Source organism: Scophthalmus maximus, chromosome 2 (genome assembly GCF_022379125.1).
Source record: "Scophthalmus maximus strain ysfricsl-2021 chromosome 2, ASM2237912v1, whole genome shotgun sequence".
In the NCBI taxonomy this organism is placed as follows: Eukaryota; Metazoa; Chordata; class Actinopteri; order Pleuronectiformes; family Scophthalmidae; genus Scophthalmus; species Scophthalmus maximus.
In genome coordinates this window covers 3,842,173-3,861,558 of record NC_061516.1, presented here as the reverse complement: position 1 = coordinate 3,861,558, position 19,386 = coordinate 3,842,173, and the positions used below count along the sequence as shown (strand labels likewise).

The following is a 19,386-nucleotide window of genomic DNA, read 5'->3' as shown; positions in this document are numbered from 1 at the left end:
CATGGCACGGAAGGGTCCCCTCCCACTCCCCAGGGCTGACGAGGCAGGGGAGTCTGCCCGTAGATGGGATCTCTATTTCGCTTCCGGTGACTCAGGTCACATTTGTGTGTTTTTGAATTCGCCGGGAAGATCCCGCTCAGCACAGCCCCTTCACTTTAAAAAAGCCTTAGGCTTAACATATCACCTGACGTCAGAGTCATGGATAGGCAAAATAAGCTGTGTGTTAATATACAGCCCTTCACCTTGAGCTGCTTATACCCAATCAATTTTGTATTCTAAATTTCAAATTCAGATTTTGTACAGGTGCAAACCGAACCTTCTTTTTGAATGACCTTATCCTCGTCAGGTCTTAAAAACCTCATTGCAGAGGTATTTGTCTCCACAGGGGAAGTCATTGAAAGTCACAAAAGGCTATATTCCTTAAAATGTTCAATCTACACAAACAGTATAGGAAAGCAAGAGTTTTTTGAAAAAGAGAGATTTTTTTTGAGATATGTTTGCACATATCTGAAAGCTCAAGCTCAAGGCATCTGATGACTTCATTACTATATACTTCTGAAGCCTTAAACAGAAATTATGAGGTCAACATAATGTTGCTTCTAATGTTGCGTGTGAATTAGACATCATTCATTTGATTGCGAATCACACAGCAACTCACAAAAGATTGAGCGACTAAATATTAATTGATTGATCATTTGACTGTAAAGCTGATGATCTGCCGGTGTCAGGGAGATAAGAGCAGTTTGTCCAAATGCCTTCATAGTGGAACATTTTCCTGTCAGTTTTGTTAACGCTGAATTGTGTTCATATTTGTATTGCCAGGGGGAAACCGTTGACAGAGGTGTGCTTGCTGAGTGGAAATGTGACAGATGCCTTTGGATGTGAGTCCGACATGTTCAGGGGTTGAGTTATTCTAAAGAGGTCTTCTGGGTCTTAGAGTGAGCGGGAGAAGCAGAGGTGAGGGATCCATATTGATGCAATAAACTTACACCGTCCTTGTTTGTTCAGATGGCTTTTCTTGTGGTAAAGAGGGAGATCAAATGGGCACATCAATTATAAATTGTCCGTAAATGTTACTGATGTGGGGCTCGCTCTCTGGATCGTAGAATAACTCATCTCTATGGCCCCAGTGGGCCTTAGGACAAACATAACTGTGATGGTGGAGAATATGGAATAAATGCTCCCTTTGCTCCGACAGCAACACGGAGCTGAGTCTGACGTTCAGGCTCTATCAATCGATAGCAGACACAGGGAGCCCAACCATTCCAGACCCAAAGAGTGATATATATATTTATTTATATGCATATATATGCATATATATATATATATATGCATATATATGCAAAAACACTGGAAACAGAGGGAACGAGACAACCTTCATCTGTCTAAAGGGAACAAAACCGACCTACCAGTTCACTTATTAAAATGCTATATCGTTTTAGTTTAATCTGTGCAAAAATCAAAGTATGGAAACATCAAGTTGAGGTTCTACAGGGCATTATGTGCTGGAAGATTTCTTGGCTTTGTAGTCCTGTCGTTACTGAGAGGTTGCCAGGCAACACGAGGCACATCTCATGTAACCAAAACTTGTCATTTTTACACTTTAACACTTTCTTTTGTACAAACAAGAATGCAATGTCTTGTTCGTACAGTGTTAAAGCATAAAATTGATCAGTGACCTCTTGCAGTATTAGTTCATGTTTTTTTGTCATTTTTTGATAAGGCTTGTGTCGCTGTTGACCCTGTTTTCAGTCTTAGTGTTGAGCTAAGCTAACCGGCTGCTGGTTGTGAATACATATTTAACAGACACCTGAGAGTCATTTCAAAAGTTTCATGTTACTGTTGACAAAACAGCACATAAGTGTCTTTCCCCAAAATGTCTCACTGTTCTCTTTTTTAAAGGCAACCTTTGAATTACTCTGTACAAATTAACATAATAAAGCGTGAATTTGTTAACATTAAGGTAATGGTAGGTTCAAATTGATCCAGGCTCTTTGGACACCAGAAGTAACCATGCTTGGAGGAGCGGGAGGTGGACCTGACTGGGAGCTCCACCACTGTACGTCCACCTGGTACATCTGCAACCATCCCCCTGCTGGTCATTTGAGAGAATACAGGCTTAAGGCACTTTCTGGACCCGGTGACCGCATCCACTTTTTTGGTATGGAAAAACCCGAACTCAAACTAAACTCTTACTCTCTTCATACGTCTCCTTTCTTCGTACTTCTTCTCCTTCTCGTTCATCTTACTCCTCAAGATGGCGCCGTGCTAGGTGGCAGCCTGTCGCAGCAGCTATATTTTTGACGTTTGTTTGTGTATATATTGTATATATTTTGTGTGCTGTATGAAACATGCTGCTGTTACACCGGAATTTCCCAGCTTGGGATAAATAAAGTAACCATCTGTCTATCTATCTATTAGCCTGCTCACCTGTCGCCCACACACTCAGGCTCAAAGATCGTCTCCTATAAAAAAAGAGTGGCCACACACAAAAGCCGACACATGGACCACTACGGTTTCAGGATATATGACTTCAGCTCGCACGTCTCACTTTGGCCCTCCAGAGGATAACATCATCGCACACGAGGACTCTGAGATCTCTCCGTTTTTGCCTGAGTGAGGCGCACAGGGAAAAGTAGAGGCAACGCCGACGGCCCGCACGTGTTGCGGCAAAAAGGCAGCAGCTCAGACGCTGTGTTTCAAAGGGCAAAGAGGAGGTCCTCGGGCCGAGGGACACAAGGCATGAGCAAGTGTGTAAATACACACAAGGTGTTGACGGACTGCTGACGGAGTGCGTACCCACAGCCATGAATACGTAGTCCCAAGCAAAGCACTGCTGGAAGTTCTCGCAGTGCAAACAGCGGCACATGTGTGGTGGCGTGTTCCGACTTTGGTTTCGTGCTCCGTCACCATGCGCGTCAGTAGAGAATTTAATACAAGCCATTTGACGGGGATTGTCATAGAAAAAACTGACGACAGATTTGTCGTTTTCATCTCGTCGTATCGCAACTTCTGACCTTTAGGTCGGAACACTTCAACACTTGATTAGAAAAGTAGATATTTAGAGATAGCCCTGAACTCATTTGGTTTTCCTCTGTGCCCAAGAGCTTTCTGTCAATTCAGGTCATATCAGTGTGTAATGTTTCAACCTTTCCACTGAGCACAATTCTCTGCAAAAGCACACCTGCAACATGTCTGCCTCCAAACAAAGGGGAGATGTTGCTGTTGAATCTTACAAATTTTACATTTTGTCGCTTGGAGAGCAGTCAACTCTACAATATCTCCGAAGCTCACACAGTGACTGTCCATAAAAAAGAGAAACAGTAGCTCTAGGGGTTTTTGATTTCAGAGTTCTAAAATCTGCTTATCTATTTTCACAGATCCACGATTCCATTGCATTCCTAAGCACACGCTCTAACAGCTGTCACTTTTGAAAGGGTGAAATTCAGACAACACAATCAATCTGACAAGGATCAACAATCTAACAATTTTACTAATGTGGTATATAACATTTGCTAAATAGTACTGTAGACAGTGTACCTCTGAAACAGATTCATGAATGAAACGTGAATGTCTGCACAAAATGTTGTGTATAACCAACTTGTATCGAGAGAAGTTACTGGATACATCCTGCTGGTGCTGCTACAGCAAAAGTCTGGCGATAAAGTTGGTAGGATACAAAGCGTTCATTGCGCTATTTCAGTCTGAAATCAATAACTAACATTCGAGCCACACTGCTAAAATAATTAGAGTAGAGGTGCTTACGATGCATTTATGATAAGACTTGAAGAAATTGCACAGGACACACTTAAAGTAGTCATTTTCATATATTTGTATATATTCATATATTACACATTTAATACAGGCACAATGAGAAATCATAAAGTAGAGACAGAAAGTGGCTGATATTGGTAAAAATGTACAATTTATGAGAATCATTTACAAAATCAAGCTCTTCATAGAACATATAAAGAAAGAAAATGAAAGTGACCTAAAAATGAGCCTTCAAAAGTTAATTAGAAAGTTTTGTGGGGACAGCAAGAACCTGCTTGCTAAGACTGAATGTAATTACAGAATCTGAGCTTTTTTTTCTTCTTTTAATGAATGCATATGTTTGCTTGACCAAAACCACTGATATAATAAACCAGGAGAGATCAGAGAGCGATATACTGATTTCTCACTGTTCAAACATCCGGTGCTACAATTTTAGGATTTAGTGTAAACTTGTTCATTTCAACTAGCGAACATTTGGCTGATTAAAGTTTGACAGACAGAAAGAGTCGAGCTCTAAAATATTATTAAGGTCTTGAGTCCTAAACCAGGTACTAAAAGCATCATGCAAAACATTAAAAACATCAAGAATTCATGATTACAATTAATCACCCTGGAAGGATATGCTGACTGAAATCAAATGAATCACGCAATTTCCAGTGAGACATCGAATGAATCAAATATGGGTATGAGTTTAAATGGCCTGTAAACCAGTTAGAAACTACAATGAGTGATGTTTCATAGCACTGAGGACACGCTCAAACATAAAGCCTGATGTGAATGGTTGTTTCCTAAAATCTTACAGGAGAGGTCATTTGGCCACATGCTGCACAGTGTATGACACTCCTGCCTGCTGAAGGGTTTCAAGGTTTCGTCGATTTTCAATCACAGCTTCCGGGCAACTTATTGCATCTCCAGACATGTCAACAGATCACACACCAATTTCAGAATTATCTCAAAGATGAAGACAAAGAAAATATGTCCTACATATAACATTAAATACTCTAACTAGAAGCACGACAGCCTCTACAGCAGCAGCAGCAGCGGCAGCCCTTCAATAGTAAAAGGCAAGAATGAAGCATCAAGAGTCAAACGTGGCAGTTCTCCACCCATCCATTTTCAATGCCTGCTGCTGCTGTTTATGGAGGCTGAAGCTTAAGCAGCATGCATCGTGTGAAAGGCAAGCCAGATCAGTAATCTATTACAATGGCAATGCTGTGCCACAGTATCTAACCACGGTCAACAACACTGGATTACAGAAGTGTGTGAGCAGTTGTAATAAGGCATTTCAATCATTAATTTGGCCTTAATGTGCTACTGCTCTCTAACATCATTACTGTAAAATGAGTATATGAGAGGTTGAGGTCAACTGACGAGTGCTGAATAAAAAATTGAGGAGGTAAAAAAAAGAAAAGAAAGTCTAATTCATTTCTGGAAGACAGTTGGCTTGTAAAAAGAGATGATATTTTCCCTTCAGTATCCAAATAGAGGAGTAAAAAAACACAACTGGCACATTGTTGGTGCTATTCTCATTAACTGTGCTGTCGTATACAAAAGAAGTAGAGAAAAGTTAGATTCAGGCACATTCCTCAATTAATAGGGCACAAAAGTGTGATTAGAAAAACACAGCTCCGACTTTTGGGTGATGTCCCTTGATTTTGTTTAAAATCATATAACATTTGACACAATGTTTTACAGTCAAGATTGCTGAGCAGTTTTTTCCTAATGAAAAATAAAAATCATGGGCTTAAAATGTAAAACAAAAAAAAAAATTTTATTAAAAAAATGATGGGGTCTTTTTTTAAAGACCCCATTATGGGTGATTGTTTAAAAAACTCGATGCTATTTACCACAGAAAAGTGTAACTTAAATCTGGAAAACCCAAATCTGGGTAAAACACTGGAGAACTTTTGTTGCCTATTGATCCACGGTAGAAGAGGCACTGAGGTCAGATCTTTTTTTTTGCGTTTGTCTGAAAGCACTTCAATGTTGTTTTTAAAGATCAAGCATGTGCCGAGAGAGAGAAGGAGAGAGAGAGAGAGAGAGAGAGAGAGAGAGAGAGAGAGAGAGAGAGAGAGAGAGAACGGGAGAGAGAGAGAGGATGAGACAGATTAGATCAAAAAAAAAAAACAAGAGTCACTGTGACAAGGCAAAGAGAATAATCAGCGAACTAAACTGATTTGAGAACTAAGCCAGAGCTGGTTGAGCAGAATATTCAGTGTTAATATTTACAGTTTGGAGGCAACGAGGGAGACACTAATCTTTTCCTCTCTTCAACACAGAAATGGTTTTGTTTTCCTTTAAAGACTCTTGGAAAAATAATGAATATACGAGTAAAAAGAGCATCTGAAAGATTGTTAGTGCACTTATGATTTCAAATACAATATAGATTTATATTCAATCCATAAATTGTTTCTGACTATACAAAAGTGAACTGATGAGAAAGCATTATTAGACTTCATATCTACACAGTTCCTGAAAGCTCATCTTAGTTTTCTTTTTTTCTTTTCTTTTCTTTTTTTTTAACAGTGTTCAATACTCAGTGCTGTTTTATTGTAGTGAGATTCTTGCCTCCTGGGCAAAAGCACAACTGTTCTCAGGTGGATCCAGAGGTTGAGGAGCGTATTGCAGAGTTGCCAAGTTGTGTGTCAAGCAAGATTTCTTTTTCACATGGACACGAGCGGTGGGACACCTCAGGAATCTGCCATGTAACGTCCTAAAGAGAAAGAACACAGGGTACAAGATTTGAGTTGTTGATGCATTAAATAAACCAGAATCAGGCATGTATGCATGGTCAAGCCTGCTACATACCTGTGGCAAATCTCTTCTTGCTGAGAGAAAGTCTGTACCCAGTCCCCTGTAGCTCCATGTCTACTCCGGACAAGGTGCTCCCCTCACTCATAAACTGAACCGCCAAAGTAGAGGGGTTTGATGGGCCATCTGACAGTTCGAACTTGGCCCTCAGAGATCCGGCACCTGGGGGGCCAACACAAACAAATACAGTCAGATTCCAGCGACTCGTCCTGCTCTCTTCCTCAACATCCACATTCTTGGATTCTGAACCTTTTTCTCATGGTAATCCAATTTGTAAGAATCTAAAAAAAAAAGGGGGGTGGAAAATGAATCCATACCTTCATTTTCAGACTTTTCTGTGATGTCAGTCAGCTTCCACAAACACTTATTCTGCTCGGAATTCCTACAATCAGAAAAAGCAACAACACCGTAAGCTGCTTTTGTCTAGCTAAGATAACAGATGCCGTTCAGGGATCCACACTTGTTGCTGTGATACAAAAAGCGCCACATCTCACCATATGGAGTTGGGCAGAGACTGCATGTTGGTGACGCCTCCATCGACAGGCACTAAGATCTGTACGTTGCTGAGCGGCCCAGGGGAGACCATGGAATCCGGGTTGTAGCGGTAGTCTACCCTCAGGTCGGTTGTACTCGCCGTACTCTTCCAATATACGGCCAGGTTTAGAGGAGTGGAATGGATCCCATCAGACAGCACCTGAACAAAGCAGCACAGGGAAATAGAAACTATAAAGAGCAGCTTGAGCAATTAAGAGTGATTTTTGTTAATCTCCTGCAATAAGACTATATAAATGTGCTTGAAGGGTTATACAGCAACCTGAATCTCAACTTAGAATATTGATTTGTTTTTGACACTCCCCTGTAGCATTAGTTTGTAATGTAATCTAGATTTTATAGCTTAAGCTTCAACAATATAATTTAATGTCAATTATTCACAATGACATTAAAGATTCTAAAAGTGTAAAAATGTAAACAAGCTATTGTTTTAAAGATTTGCCAAGGACTTTCACATTGTTTGATGCTACATGATTTTATGAATAGTACCACAGTATATACATGTAACTGTGATCAAGGTTTAAACCAGATAATCAGGTTTTTGAGTCATAAATTCAATTCAAAAGACAGTGAGCGACCACAAATTAATCAAACTCCTATCTGGTCCGCAGCCTTAGTGAGACTTTGTGGCAGGCACAGATCACAACAATAAAACTATTGGATAATGAATGAATATTATGGACTATGGCGGCATTGGGCTGGAGGATCAAAAAGACTTCTGACAAAACACAACTAAAAAAATGCTGTGATATAATTTCTCTTTAACTTTGAAGCATGGCAACCAACGGTAACAGCTTACACCTTCAAAATTAATTTTGCACTGTCTATGTTTCCTCCTCCCCTGGCCTCACACTCATGTTCATCTCATGAGTTTCTCTCAGGCTTGTTTGAAGTGTGAAGCACTTGGGGAAAATATGTTTTCAGACAGCATTCTTTGACCACATTTATTTTATCTGGATTATGCTCCCGTCTCGATGCTGGCTCACAGACCTGGTATTTTAGGATGTCCACATTAAAGTAGGAAGCTGAAGGATTCTGATCGGAGGCTTTTCTGAGGTAGGACGTCAGTGCTTGCATGTTGAACCAGAAGTCCTTGGAATTCGAGTCACTTTGGGAAGGATCGCTAGATAAAAGACAAACAGTTAAGATATATATACATATACACACACACACACACACACACACACACACACATGGAATAATCAGAGGCTCAATTATTCATTGCTCTTCTTGGCTTTGTGTGTAAAGCTCCAATAGCTTGGAAACAATGACCCTGTTATATCCAGCCAGCTACTAAATCATGAATTCCATTGAATTCAATTAGGCCAGCCATGTGGTCTTGAGGGAACCAGAGTGAGAAACATTTTTTTTAAAAGAGAAAAAATAAACAAAAGATACAGGACCAGAACAAATTATTAATACATTTTTTATATAGTTTGTTTTAAGAAGTCGCAGTTTTAAAAATAGCTCCAACAAATTTAATAACATGTTGAAACTTGCCTGCATGTGCGGTATAATACACACTGAACACCTTTGACTGAGACAAAAGAGGTGAGAGACAAAATAAAGTATGTTAAATGAAGCAGCTGCTATATAAAGTTTGCTGTTCTTTGCTATTTCAGGGCGCAAAGTATTTCAGAAGAGACATGGGATGTTGAGAACCTGGCTGTTAGAGTCTGGTGGAAAATACTTCCCTGACAACTTAATGATAGGTTTATGTCAGATTACTAATTGAATTTCCTCTCGCTGACGCAGACTACATTTCCTCCATTCTCACTCGCATCATCAAGGCCAAACCCCTCTTTGACTCAACCACAACTCTAACAAGTTATCAACTCATCAACTCCATGAATGTCTTTACCCGCCATGCAAACAAGCCTGTTTGTATTTGAGCTGTTTTTATGTTTATCTGTCCCGGACACCTCACCTGTACAACAGCTGCTGGTTGGGTAGGATCTGCTCCAGCCTGCTGGTGTTCTTCAGTTTGAAGGTGAGGACGGCCGGTGAGGGGTTGGTGGTGAACACCTTGATGATGCCCATCGGGAACGACAGAGTCATGTCTCCCGTGATCTTCACAATGCACCTGTTGAGTGAAGCCACAGGAATATGAACCTTGTCCTAGGTAAGGTAAGGTAAGTAAGAACGGCTACTTATCCTTTCCATCATGAATCCTCCAAGTTTTTGCAAATATTCTATTAGCTTATAAAACCACAGAAAACTGAGAAAAATACCCATTACAATTTCCAAACTCAACCAAACCTGCAATTCAACTTTTTTTACTCAAGAAAAGACTTAAACATTTACTTTATCATTAAAAGTATTGATATTTTGCAGTTTCCCACTTTTCTTTTCTTTACTGAGTACAAAGCCATATTTGACATATTTGATATAATGGATCATACTTTAGCTTGCTAATCCGCACTTTATAAAAATTTCTAACCAAGAGTAGATATATAACCTGCTGTAGACTTCTGGTTTGATCTAACACATTGCCTCTCTAAAACCCACCCCTATGTCCTCGTCGTGAGAGGTGGAAGCAGGTAATGCTGACCAACAGGGTTCTGGTGAAAAGCATGGGCCAATCCCTCGTGACGCGGATAATAATGAATACAGCAACATTGATGAAGAACAAAAAACCCAGAAGCCAAGGAGAAGAAGACCCTTCAGGCAGAGAAAGCAAGGAATTGGCACCATGAATGAGAACGGAGAGATCTTTGCTGACGTCTGTGCGGACAACAACCTGGTCATTGGAGGAACAATCTTCCCCCATAAACCCACCCACAAAGCCACTTGGGTATCTCCTGACCACATCACTGAAAACCAGATTGATCACATATGCATTAACAGGAAATTCACACGCTCTCTCCTGGATGATCGAGTGAAGAGGGGAGCAGACGCCGGGTCAGACCACCACCTACTGACAGCTAAAATACAACTGAAGCTGAAACGCTGCAACAACCCCTGTGACAGAGTCAGATTCAACATCCAGCTCTTCCAGGACATAGGAACAATTGAACTGTACCAAACCACCCTACAGAACAGGTTCCAAGCCCTGCAAGAAGAGGACAAAACACCAATTGAGAAGCGTTGGAACTGCCTGAAAAACATATGGAAGGAGACCTGTTCAGAAGTGTTAGGGAGGAAGAAAACAAATCACAAGCCATGGTTGTCAACAGAAACACTGAAAAGAACAGAAGAGAGGAGGGTAAGAAAACACACAAAAAACAACTGCAAAACACAAGCACAAACGGTGGCAGCCCATAGAGATTATGAAGCTGCAAACAAGGAGGTGAAAAAAAGGAAACGCGACAAAAGAAATTACATCGAAGACTTGGCACAGCAAGCGGAGGTCGCAGCCTCCAAGAACAACCTAAAGGATCTCTACCTGACCACAAAGAAATTAGCAGACAAGTTTAGGTGGACAAACACAGAGATCCACAACAAGCAGGGGCAACTCTTAACCACCAAAGAAGAACAGCAGAAAAGATGGACGGAGCACATCAGGGAACTGCTCAACAGACAGCTCGCTGACCAGACGGTAGAGATCCTGACAGCTGCTGACATGCTGGAGGTAAGCTGCGAACCACCAACAAGGATTGAAGTAAAGAAGGCATAAAGGGATTGTGCCGTGGCAAGGCAGAAGGGCCAGACAAGATCCCTGCAGAGGCCTTACAAGCTGCTCTTGAAACCTCAACTACCATGCTACACCAGCTGATCAATCAGATATGGGAGGAAGAGATCATACCATCGGACTGGAAGGACGGTCTCATTGCAATAGTACCCAAGAAAGGAGACCTCAGGGAATGTAACAACTACAGAGGGATCATGCTGCTATCAACACCTGGCAAAGTGTTCAATCGCATTATCTTGGAGAGGCTGCGGAAGGGGGCTGATGAAACACTGAGAGAAAACCAGTCTGGTTTCTGGAACGGAAGATCGTGCAGTGACCAAATTGCCACCCTCAGGATCATCGTCGAGCAGTCCATAGAATGGAACACCCCTGTCTATGTCAATTTCATTGACTTTGAAAAGGCATAATTTGACAGCATAAACCACGTGTTGCTGTAGAAGCTCATGGCTCACTATGGTATCCCTCCGAAATATATAAACATCATGAGGAACACATACCAGGGTATGCAATGCCAAGTGCTCCACCAGGGATCTGCACATGAAAAGTGCTCACTGGTGTGAGACAAGGCTGCCTTCCCTCTCCGTTCCTCTTCCTCCTATGTATCGACTGGATCAGGAAAACAAACAATAACCAATAAAAATAATGGCATCCAGTGGAGTCTGAAAAAACACCTAGACGATCTTGACTTCGCAGATGACATCGCACTGCTCTCACATACACACCAACAGATGCGGGACAAGACAACACGGCTGAGCTTGGACTCAAAGTAAATGGGCCAAAAACCAAAACCATGCGGATTAACAACAAAAGCATGAATTCAATAACACTTGAGGGCCGCGGTCAACAAATTTACCTACCTGGTAAGTGTAATAGCTGTGAACAGAGGGTCAGAGGAGGACGTAAAGGCAAAAATTGGTAAAGCTAGAGCAGCATTCAACATCCTAACCAAGATCTGGAAAACAAAAAACATCTCTCTCATGACCAAGCTCAAAATCTACAACTCCAACGTCAAATCCGTACTCCTGTACGGATCCGAAACATGGAAGAACACCACTACCATCATAAGCAAACTTCAGACATTCATGAACCACTGCATAAGACGCATCCTGGGGATCTTCTGGCCAAACACAATCAACAACATCCTCCTGTGGGAACGCACCAACCAGGAACCAATAGAAATACAGATTAAAAGGAGAAAGTGGATCTGGATAGGTCACACACTGAGAAGAAACAACACAGCAATAACCAAACAGGCACTGACATGGAACCCACAGGGCAAACGGGGGAGAGGTCGTCCCAAGAACACCTGGAGAAGAAGCACAGAGCAAGAGCTCAAGAAGGAAGGGCTGACGTGGCAACAGCTGAAGAAGATGGCCCAAGACAGGCGAGGGTGGAAGCGATTCATCAATGGCCTATGTTCCAAAAGGAATACAAAGGCCTAACTAAACTAACTAACTTATAAAACCACAGAAAACTGAGAAAAATAACCATTACAATTTCCCAGGGTCTAGGGCGGCTTCTTTGAATCGCCTATTCTGTCTGAATAACAACCCAAAAACTGAGCCATTCCTTTTATTTCAATAAGCAATTATTTGAGGGAAAAAAAGGAAAAACACAATTTCTCACATTTGAGAAAATGCAACCTAACCTGTAATTCTATTTTTTTTCTCAAGAAAAGACTTTACTTTATCATTAAAAGTATTGATATTTTGCAGTTTCCCACTTTTCATTTCTTTACTGAGTACAAAGCCATATTTGACATATTTGGTATGATGGATCATAATTTAGCTTGCTAATTTCTAACCAAGAGTAGATATCTAACCTGCTGTAGACTTCTGGTTTGATCTAACACATTAGCTTGGGGCTCCAGGTTTAACACATCTCCAGGTTTAAAAGTCTGGATCTGTTTGCTTCTACAGTCTAATATTAATCCAGTCTCAAAACAAGTTCTGGGACGAGAAGAGTCTTCGTTCATTTGGGGACCAACCTGGGCTATGGTGGTTAAAAACCCACAACGGGTCTCAACCTTGCACTCCACTGCATTGCTTATGAAATGTTCCATTTGCTAAACCCTGCAAAAATAAGCTTTTTTGCACGGCGGCAATTTAACAGCAGTTAACTAATAAAAGGCTGTATGTTTTCTCTGCCCCAGACTATAATCTGCGCCATGTAGGTTATCCACTCTGAAAGAATGGTGTCGGACTGTCGCAAAACATTCCACACATGCAGAGCGCAAGGGAGATACTCTGCAAAATGTCTACCGAGCGTAGTGTACATTGGCCTGGGACCATGAAGCACAACACCATGTAATGTACAGTATAACTTATAGCGTCATGGGTGTTATTGTTTAAGTTCAAATGTGGACAAAAATGTGTATGCGTGCAGGGTCCATGTCGGGGACTTTGAGCAGTAGGAGGTCATGTGAGACTCACTTAGTGGGATCAGCTCCTTTGAAGTAAGCATTAACCGACTCTGTGAAGGCCACGGCAATGGGCAAAGCATCTTGGGATGCCAGGGTCACAGGGCTGGGACCGCGAGAGGTCCCTGAGAATGAGAAAGGCACAGAGATTCAGGTCTGTTGACTCAGCTGCAGATCCGGCTTTCATAACATTGGGGTCCAAAGCTCACATCAGAATTAGGAAGGTTTGATCATGCAATGATTATATAATCAAAAAATATTTGTATTATTACATTTCATGAGGTCAGATACATTGCAAATCACTACATTCTGTTATTCAAATAAACAGAAGTGAGACATGGTTTTAGAGAAGTTCGTGCTACAGCTGCCTTAGTTATAATTAAGTACTGTTAGACAGTGAGAATGACCTCAGAGAGCATGTGAAAACTTAAATTAACAAAAGATGTACCAGTCATATCATTCATCATAGACTTTACAGCTCTTTATAATGTTAGAAGGGTTTGATAGTAAGACAATTTCAAGAAACAAGGTGGAAATAGGCGGCAATGAAGACTGGTAAACGCAATCACTGCAAAGCAACAAAAGAAAAATGAAGTCAGTTGTCCATCCAGCCCATTCAACACTTTAGTGTTAGTTTTGGTTAAATACAGAGGACAGTCTTGTTGTATGAACTTCAGCCATACCTGCTGGTGTTTCACAGCGCTTCTCAAAGGTAGGCAGCTTCGCTATGAACACATCATCCTCTTTACGCCAAATTAAAGGCATAAAGAGGAGGGGAGGAGATAAACAAATCCAGAGAGCACAAACGTGAGGAGAGATGATGCTGAGCGCAGTTGTAAGCCGGTCCCTAAACATGCAGTGGCGGCAGGTGAGCCCTAAGCTGACAAGGCTGATATGATTGCACAGAGATGAACAAAGAGCTAACAGGCTCTAACGATGACATTCATAGAACCAGTGAAATGTATGCTGAGTAGAGATGATGACTGTAGGCACCATGGAAAGGAGTGTCTCTTAGGCAAATGACAGTTTGGAAAAGGCAGACTCACTTTGGCTTAGTAGAAAAAAAGGAGAAAGGGAGAGCAGCTCTGGCTCTGGGGAGGAGAGGGGGTGAGCAAAGGTGTGATCAGCTCCTGTAAGGAGAGGAGTGAAGCGAGGAAGGAAAGGGGAGTGGGGAAAGAGGGAGAAAAGAGAAAACAGCCCATTGTGGTGCAGAGACAACGGCATGGGGCACATTGGTGAGGAGCTGAGGAAGCTGAGGAAAAGGAGAATAAATAGTACAAAAAAAAAAAAGGTATAGAAGGTAGATTTTCTGTGCACAGAGGAGGCTGAGGAGGCTTACCAACAGTGGGGGTGTTGCCAGCACTGAGTGAGGCATTTGAGGACAAGGAGGAGGAACTCTCTGCCCGGGCGAGTGGTGCAGGAGGAGGACTGGCATTAGATGTTTTGGGTGGGCTGAACGGTCGCACCTGCGGAAGTAGAGGAAGTCAATCAAATAGGATGTTATTACAACGTCAGAATGTAATTTTAACAGTGTTCCACATGTAGAAATGTTGTAGTTCCTCACAATCTCATTGATTCCTGTGAGTTTTCCAGTGGAGAGTTTGGGCCTGGAGGAAGGTCGTGGCGGGGGCACAAGGGCTCCAGCTGTCAGCGGGGTCGTGGGTCGGTTCGGTACAGGAACTACACCGGTAGACAAGGTTTTACTGGTTAGTGACGGAGAGACAGCGAGGAAAAGGAAGGAGCACAAGCAAACATGTACGGAGACAACTGGGCTTCACTCAGGCAGATGCAAACCATCATGCATCATCCTCCTACCTCTTATTTGTAAACCATAACAAGAAAACATGAAAAATCTGGAGATCTTCAAAGGAAATAAGGAAAACACATTCCAAAAGGAATTTTACAAAAACAAACTCAAAGACAAACATGTTGCAAACCAGGCAGTGAGTTGGAAAAACATGTGTCTGTAAAATCAAATAATGAAAAAATAACAGGGGAAAAAAACAATGCACTAATGCACAAAAAAAACAAGAGACAGTAAAAGTATACAAATCAAACTCCAAACCTCAGGCATAAAAGTCGTCTCAGACATCAGTAATAATGTTACCATTGAATATTTTGTTTTGTGGAGCTGCAGCCATCATCGCCCTATCTGTAAGGCCAATGAAGACGTCAGTGAAGCAGGAGCTGCTGTCCTCTCTGCAGCCTGGTTCTTTGCAGTAGGTGTCAGCAGAGTCATCAGAGAATAATCGACTTGACCTGCCAGAGCCGGACTGGGGCCTCTGGAGCTCCTTCACGCTCGACCCCGAGCCCTCGCGGCGAGGTGGGGCAAAGATATCACTGAAAGTGATCCACTGGCTCTGGGACCAGGACACGGAGGAGAAGGCATCGACGCTCTTTGGAGGGTTGCCAGCGACCGGGCTTCTGATGGGGTCAACTGACTCAGTGGGTAGGGTGATGGGGGCGCTCTGGGCCCGCGCCGGTACGGGTTTGAGTGCTTGGGAAGCGTTTTCTGGCGAGTCCCACGGAGAGGATGTGGATGAAGAGAAAGAGGAGAAATCTTTGGATTGCTGGCCCTCCGCCAAGGGAAGAGAGGGCTCCTGTTGTGGCACAGTCTCAGCTGACGGAGTTGATGTGATTGACAAAAGCAAAGCAGAGTACAGAGAGTGACCCTTGAGACATTATGTCATATATCTATAGCTCCAGTGAAATCAGCAGTGCCCTTTGTACAATAAGTAGGTACAGTAAGCAGCAACTCTGTTTGTGAGGGAAAAATTGATGCAGCTGTATCAGGAAGACGGAAACCATAGATGTCTTAAGCAGAAGTATTTATTATAAGAGCTCAATATAGTATATTAAGGAGATTTCTGACTCTTTACACAGATCGACAGGGTGGTCAGCGTATGGCGTCCCAAGATAATCTGCCTATCTCCGGTGTCTGTAGGTGTATTTAGCTTTGTCATAGTAATGTCATCATCTCACAAACAGAACAGCTACCTCCATAGTAACACTCTGTATTACTGTATTAACCACTATGTGTCTTACACAAATCCCGTGACTATGACACGCCCAAGACAGTCTTCAGTTAACCACCAACTGCCTTGGCTTGCCATAAATTAGATGACCTTGCTGAGACACTCATCATTGCAGTTTCTCAGGAGGGACAGAAATTCCTCAACACTGTTCTCCTCAACAGATCAAATAATTCTGCAGGTTTGTCTTCTACCAAAGGAGCAGCAGTGTAAACTCAGATGATCTGTCCTGTTTGGATCTCTTATGGTTTCCTCATGTTGTTTCAAAAACACCCACATTGCACAGCTGATTGCCGGACTTTTTTATAGCTGACCTAATCTGCAAACTGGCTTTCAACCAAATATGCATAACCTCTCTCGTGTAAGCTATAATGATGTTTTTGTCTTTCCTGGGTGTTTACAATTAGTTTTTAGCTCCTTTAATTGTCTCAAACACAGTATGAGACACATGAGAGGTATTTTATAGCTACACAGCTCAGAAAATAGAAGGGTTGCATTTAATCTAAGCTTAACTATATTGCATGAGTTTGTGGAACCGTGGCAGATTTGAACCTTTGTACACATACGCTTGTACCGTATAAAATAGGCCTAGTGGAATGTATGGACCTCCTGTAGCTCACAATGAGCTTAAACACATGCTAAACAATAGTTTTGTTTCCATCATCTAACAGAAATACCAGGCATATTGTGCAACTAAATGCATCCTCTACTCGACACCACACAAACCCTTATTTTAGACATGCATAAGGACATGTCCTGACAGTTAAAAGTATTAAGTCACATGCAACCAGAACAGAGAATACTCAAGAGGTTTACATGAGAAGAAACAAAAACTGACCATAAATACCAAGCAAAACAGAAGCTGATGAATGTTCTAGTTCTTCAAACAAGTTTTCATTTAAATCACTGATGAACGGGGCTCACACATTTTACCTGAGGCCTCTGGCAGAAAGACGTCTGAGTCATTCATCAGAAAAGATGGAGATGAAGGCATTGAAAGGAAAAAGGAGGCAAGGTCTAACAAGAGAAGTTAAAATAAATAAATACATCAAACCAAAAAAATAAAACATCAAGGTATATAAAGTCAGACAATGGCATTGCAATAAAATAAAATGCAAAATTAAAATAATGAATAAAAGAGATAAAAATGTACAGACAACAGAACAGTGAACAGTGAAAAATGAATAAAAACAATATTTGTCATAAAAGTCCTTATTTTTTAAAAATCTCTGCCTCAGAGTTTAAACTCTATTCAGGTCCTCACAGACTAGACCTGTTTAATGTGTCGTTTGTATTTGGAGCTGGTTAAACTGCGACACTGTACACTGAGAGATTTAACTGCCGGTACGCAGGGACTTAATGCCCATCAACGCATCTTAATCAGGGCACTTTGTGATGCTCTTTTGACTTTTAAGTCGCAACCTTTGACAGAAACGAGACACTGTTTGACAACATACGTGCCAGTGGGCTTTACAGCCGACCCGCTGAACTCTACGAGGTGCCAATTAACTGTGGATTACGCTTAGCCTAGGCAATGGGTCAGCGCTAATGTCACTCTGTTTAACACTGGTGTCATGCACGTAAAGCCATGAGAGTCACACTATCACACTTTTTGTGCAACAAAAACCTCAGGAGTCAAATGTCGCTTAGAGGAGAGGGACTGCAAAAACATCAGGGAGATTTTTAAGACACAAAAACTGGGATTAGTTGTAGCTACATAGTACAAACTGGGGAAAAGACTGTAAACTCGGATAGAATAATCCTGTCTTTTTATTTCCCTAAGGGTCCAATATTCTGTTGACTTCATTGGTCAGTTCCGCCATCTGGGAGGAAAGGCTTCCAACTGAGTAGTTTGGAAAAAGGACGAGAGGGAGACTATATATAGTGACTATATAGGGAAATGTTGAAATCAAAGAATGTGAAAACTGACTGGATCACTGGCTAAACTGAGTGAATGAAACCACTTGTACTTGTAGCATGGTTGATCTTTGAAGTTATAATCCTTCAGACTTTAATTAAATCAACCATTGATTTACAGTCTTTTATTTTTTCTAAGATAGACTCTCTCTAAGGGGGTTTTTCTGTCAGAAGATCATTCTGATGCAGTGTGGAAAACTCATTGTGCCGAGCGTAGCGTGAAATTCAGTTTAAATGACTTTTGACTGGACTGAAATCGAAGACATGACTACAACTTTAAAAGGAAATCAAAGGGAGGAACAGATTTTGTCGAGGGATGTGTGACACAGAGCAAAGATGAAAGGTAAAATATGACGTTGTGGAGAGAAGTATGTGCACAGATAAAATGGAGTGGTGTTACCTGCTGATGAGGACACAGAGGAGGTGGAGGCTGCTGCTAGAGTCGGGCCGAACGGGTCCAGAGACAGAAGGTCGTTGTTTGTCAGTCTGACAGAGGAGAGACTGAGTTTAGTCAAACTTTCTGTTTAAAGCACACGGCAGCAAAATTAGCTTCAAAGTACAAAAAAATGGACAGAGATTAATTAAAGTGCACAGATGAAGTAAACATTAAAAAGTAGCACCTATGAACAATTGGGCATTGAACAGACATGAGTTCCAAAGAAAGTTTTACTCTAATACTCACTCATACGATGTTGGCACTCTGGTTCTTGCCAGCTCATCACCTGCAGTGAGAGCAAAACAAACAAAAACTAAGACCCACAGACCGGCGCAGAGCGACAACAGAAAATACACCTTCACAGCAAGTAAAAAAATAATAATAAAAAAATAACCAGCACGGCGGGTTTTCACCATGTAGTATTCAAAGGCATTTTCCTAAAGTACATCACACCTTAAACCAGAAATACAAACGGAAGTTTTGACTGAAAAAGCGAGATCCACCATCTGCCATGAGAAATCACAGAAATATATTTGCAGTAAGAGTCTGGTTTTCTCATTTCTGCCTTATAAATGAAATCCTTAGTGCAAAAGAGTGAGCTCAACCCTTCTAATGTCTTTTCAAAGTGGTGGTAACACTTTACAACAGGGGGAGGAGTGATTTATCGACTAAAAATAAAATCAGGCATTGCTTTGTTAATTTGTGCCCCTGTCTCAAGTGTTACAATGACTTTCTAAGATTCATATAAGCAGGACTGAAGCACCAGAGGTAAGAGGATGCAAATGAAAGGACCCAAATGTATACCCCCACGTGT

At 41.6% G+C, this 19,386-nt stretch overlaps 1 protein-coding gene across 8 annotated transcripts in view; it reads right to left on the bottom strand.

Annotated features, from left to right (window-relative positions):
- Positions 1–3,808: 3,808 nt before the first annotated feature.
- The window catches only part of fcho2 (FCH and mu domain containing endocytic adaptor 2), a 42,148-nt gene continuing 26,570 nt past the window's right edge, over positions 3,809–19,386 (bottom strand). For 3 of the 8 annotated variants that reach the window (XM_035626353.2, XM_035626354.2, XM_035626356.2), the window contains 13 exons: positions 18,819–18,858; positions 18,537–18,622; positions 15,295–15,807; positions 14,752–14,867; positions 14,527–14,653; positions 13,871–13,930; positions 13,201–13,312; positions 9,065–9,220; positions 8,128–8,260; positions 7,080–7,279; positions 6,903–6,967; positions 6,583–6,747; positions 3,809–6,487 (listed from right to left, as the gene is read on the bottom strand). In XM_035626353.2, the coding sequence (XP_035482246.1) occupies positions 6,465–6,487; positions 6,583–6,747; positions 6,903–6,967; positions 7,080–7,279; positions 8,128–8,260; positions 9,065–9,220; positions 13,201–13,312; positions 13,871–13,930; positions 14,527–14,653; positions 14,752–14,867; positions 15,295–15,807; positions 18,537–18,622; positions 18,819–18,858 (1,796 nt within the window). In that variant the 3' untranslated portion in view covers positions 3,809–6,464. The other 5 variants (XM_035626357.2, XM_035626358.2, XM_035626355.2 and 2 more) reach the window with 4 other exon arrangements.